The 3,774-nt window shown below is 40.2% G+C and overlaps 1 protein-coding gene across 1 annotated transcript in view; it reads left to right on the plus strand.

Annotated features, from left to right (window-relative positions):
- Window positions 1-1,277, plus strand: part of Akap5 (A-kinase anchoring protein 5) — a 6,150-nt gene extending 4,873 nt beyond the window's left edge. Inside the window, exon 3 of the mRNA XM_029541215.1 lies at window positions 1-1,277. This exon is cut by the window's left edge and continues 25 nt beyond it. Within this exon, the coding sequence (XP_029397075.1) occupies window positions 1-519 (519 nt within the window). The 3' untranslated portion in view covers window positions 520-1,277.
- The last annotated feature ends 2,497 nt before the right edge of the window (window positions 1,278-3,774 follow it).

Consider the following 3,774-nt stretch of genomic DNA (forward strand, 5'->3'; position numbering starts at 1 on the left):
GGTCAGGCAGAGGAAGCCACGGTGGGTCAGGCAGAGGAAGCTACAGTTGGCCACACAGAGAAAGTCACAGTGGATCAGGCAGAGGAAGCTACAGTGGGTCAGGCAGAGGAACCCACAGTGGGTCAGGCAGAGGAACCCACAGTGGGTCAGGCAGAGGAAGTTGTATCGAGCCATGCACCAGATCTGAAAGAAAATGGAATTGATACAGAGAAACCAAGATCAGAAGAAAGCAAAAGAATGGAGCCAATTGCTATTATCATTACTGACACTGAAATCAGTGAATTTGATGTTAAGAAATCTAAAAATGTCCCTAAGCAATTCCTAATTTCAATGGAAAACGAGCAAGTGGGGGTTTTCGCTAATGATAGTGATTTTGAGGGGAGAACTTCAGAACAGTATGAAACACTCTTAATAGAAACAGCTTCTTCTCTCGTCAAGAATGCTATCGAGTTGTCTGTAGAACAGCTGGTTAATGAAATGGTTTCTGAGGATAATCAAATAAATACGCTGTTCCAGTGACTTCATTTCCAGGTCATGGAAAGAAAGGGGGAAAAAAAAACAAACCTTTGAAAGATGAATTCTTTTATCCCTTTGTGACACTTCTTTGTCAGTAATAAATTAGAGGCTTATCATCTGTGGATCTAAAGGTACAGTTCCAGCCCAGAAGTGCTAAAGGATCAATGAAGGTTGTAAAACTCTTGTCATTGAAACACAGTTCTGGACTGGAGGGAGTCAGCACAGATCACAGTGCGAAGTGACTTATGGGGAGGTATATGAGTGACAGGCGATAGCCCAGTGCTGTGAGGAGGGAAGACTACTGAGCCCTGGGTATGCTATACGGTTCTCTAATGTCACCAAGTCTGGGTTTCTTTCTGATGGTTCAACCCTGGGTTATAGGTGAACGCTACATTTCCTTTTACAGAGTTTTTCCGCTGCCTCTAGTGGCAAATCAGGTGAGTGGGCCTTTCTAGTCTTGAACAAGTACTAAAGCCATTCATGGATTCCTTCAGCCTGACCAGTAGTTAATGCGTGTGTAGGCGTGGACACAGGGAGTGTGTTTTCTCTCCCCAACTTCCTTCTGCCCAGCAGAGCTGTATATACCCATCTGTGAGTGGACCTTTCTCCTAGAAATCAAAAGGAGAAGAGTATTTTTATCCAGGAGGCAAACTTCCCAGGTAGCAAAGGATTCCCTTAGCAGAGCTCCTTCTTTGGGTTTTGTTTGTTTGTTTTTTTCCCCCCAGATAGTATTTCTCTGTGTAACCCTGGCTGTCCTGAAACTCCCTCTGTAGACCAGGCTGGCCTCAAACTCACAGAGATCCAACTGCCTCTGCTTCCCAAGTGCTGGTCGAGATTAAAGGTGTGGGTCACCAGCGCCTGGCTAAAGGGCCAGGAAACCATAATATTCTTGTGAAAATAATTCTTGGCCAAACAAACTATGTAATGAACTGAATAAAAAGCCAAAAATTCACGCTAAAGCCTAGATTTTCAACACCAGTATTTTTCATTGTGTCCAGCCATAACACTTGTAACATACTGCCCAACCCCACAAGTTAGGGTCCAAATTGTACAGCACCCCCACCCCACTATCTAAACTAAGTGATACTGTTCCTACTTGTTACAAAAGATGCAGTACACATGGTACAATGTCTGTTGAGCATCTTCTTGAGGCATGAGCACCACTGGTTGGTTTAGTTGTTGTTATTTTTGTTTTTGTGTTGTTGTTTTCAAGACAAGGTTTCTCTGTGTAACCTTGGCTGTCCTGAAACTCACTCTGTAGACCAGGCTGGCCTCCAACTTGAGATCCGCCTGACTCTGCTTCGGGAGTACGGGGACTAAAGTTGTGCACCACCACAGCCCAGGGAGCACTACTGATTTTCATCTGCTCTGCATTCACACTGTGTTTATGGACTGCATATGTATACACTACTTTTTCTATACTTTTATTTTGTAAATACATATTGTAATATTGTGCAAAAGTAACTAACGTGGCTTTGAAATTTAACCAAATGGTGGATGTTTAGCAAGATTCTTGGCTGGAAATGTGAAAATATTTTCTTCAGGCTTGCCTATCTTCATGTTCGTAATGGGTGATGGGGGAATCATTCAATTTAGATAAAAACACATGACCCCTTCAATAAATTTATTTTAATTGTTTTCTTCTTAGATATAAAACTAAAAATCACTCCTAAATCATCTTTGAAAGAATATTTTAACCCACTGTATATGGTGCTAATAGACTTGTATAGATAGCTACCAGCAAATATGTTTAAAATGAACTTTTAAAAGCCTGGTTAAAGTTGGTACATTTTGCAGTACTTTAAACAATTCTGTATCTACTTACTATAAGAATGGCTCCAAGGAGAGCCACATTACACTCACATTAAGGTTTCTAATCTCTTATGAATGAGTAAAATCTATAAGATACAAGCTCTTAGTTATTGAAGATATTCTAGATTTGGGGATTTTGAAAAGCAGGCACAAAGTAAATTTGTAATTTTGGGGGTAAGGTTTCAGGTTTTGTGTGTGTGTGTGTGTGTGTGTGTGTGTGTGTGTGTTCCCTACACTACTGTTCGATAACAACACCTTTGGTTAGAATGTATTGTTATAATTGATTGTTTTTATAAGAAAATATATTCTCCTTCATTCTCAAGTATTTTCTCTGGCTTTTTAAAGCATAATTTCAACCTGTAAGCAGAATGCAGAAATTCATTTGTGGGTCACAGCCCTAAGTATCTGCTATATGGCCGAATGATAGTGAATGTTAGGGTGGTCCAAACTATTGTGTTACTACAAAAATAAGAGGGAACCAGAGAGGTGGCTTGGAAGTCTGCCATCATCATCATCATTATTATTATTAATTTGGTAATGGGATATATTTCAAGCAGTTCGACATTCTATGCAAAATATATAGAAAGATTCTGACTCAATTTACACCCTTGTGGCCTTAAACTGACCCGTTTAGATGCATCAACTTAGGATAGTCACATTAATTTTCATTGAAATTTGCCTTTAATGAACATTAGCTAAGGTCAAATTTCTTCTTGAACTCAGAAATTTCTAAGGCTGGGGGCGTCTATCAGATCCTTGATAATTTTTCAGTGTCTTCTCTTCACCCTCTTAAGTCAAGCGTTATTCACACAGCACAGAGGATACAAGCACTTGCCGCGATCTTTTTGTGTGTGACTATTCACTTAACATTTGTTCAGAGTACTTTTTTTAAGATATTAAAAATAGTCCTCAGTAACATTTAAGTAAAGGCAGCAGAAAACAAAAGACCTTTCCAACAGAAATCATGTTCCCTGCCACCCCCTCCACCTCCAAGAATAATAAGCATGTGGCACAAATGGATCTCTTCAGAAAAGCTGTCTGCATAATTTTCCTCCAGGTAATGGGCTTGACAGCATGAAGACGGGATGAGCTTAATTGGTCTACTACTTAGTGGAGTCTTAGACACAGCTTCTGAGAGGCAATGTGGTCTCGACATGGTTTCGAGAGAGGCTTCGAGCTAGTGGCTTATTTGCTCTGTGGCCTGTGAGAATACCCTGGGGCAGCCTTGCATGTGCATCCAGCCCAGAGTTCATTTCATCTGCAAATGTCTGATTTCCAGTTGCTTTATTTTTATTTTTTTATAGTTGAGAATTTTTTTAGGGGGTTGTGGCAGAATTTTTAAAATAATTGTTAGACTTTCAAACCCTCTTGTTTGAAAAGTTCCTTTAGTCAGCTTCACCGAATAAGTAGTCTACTTCCTGGTTAAATGCTAACTGCACCGGATTT

This window comes from Mus pahari, chromosome 7, assembly GCF_900095145.1.
Source record: "Mus pahari chromosome 7, PAHARI_EIJ_v1.1, whole genome shotgun sequence".
Classification (NCBI taxonomy): Eukaryota; Metazoa; Chordata; class Mammalia; order Rodentia; family Muridae; genus Mus; species Mus pahari.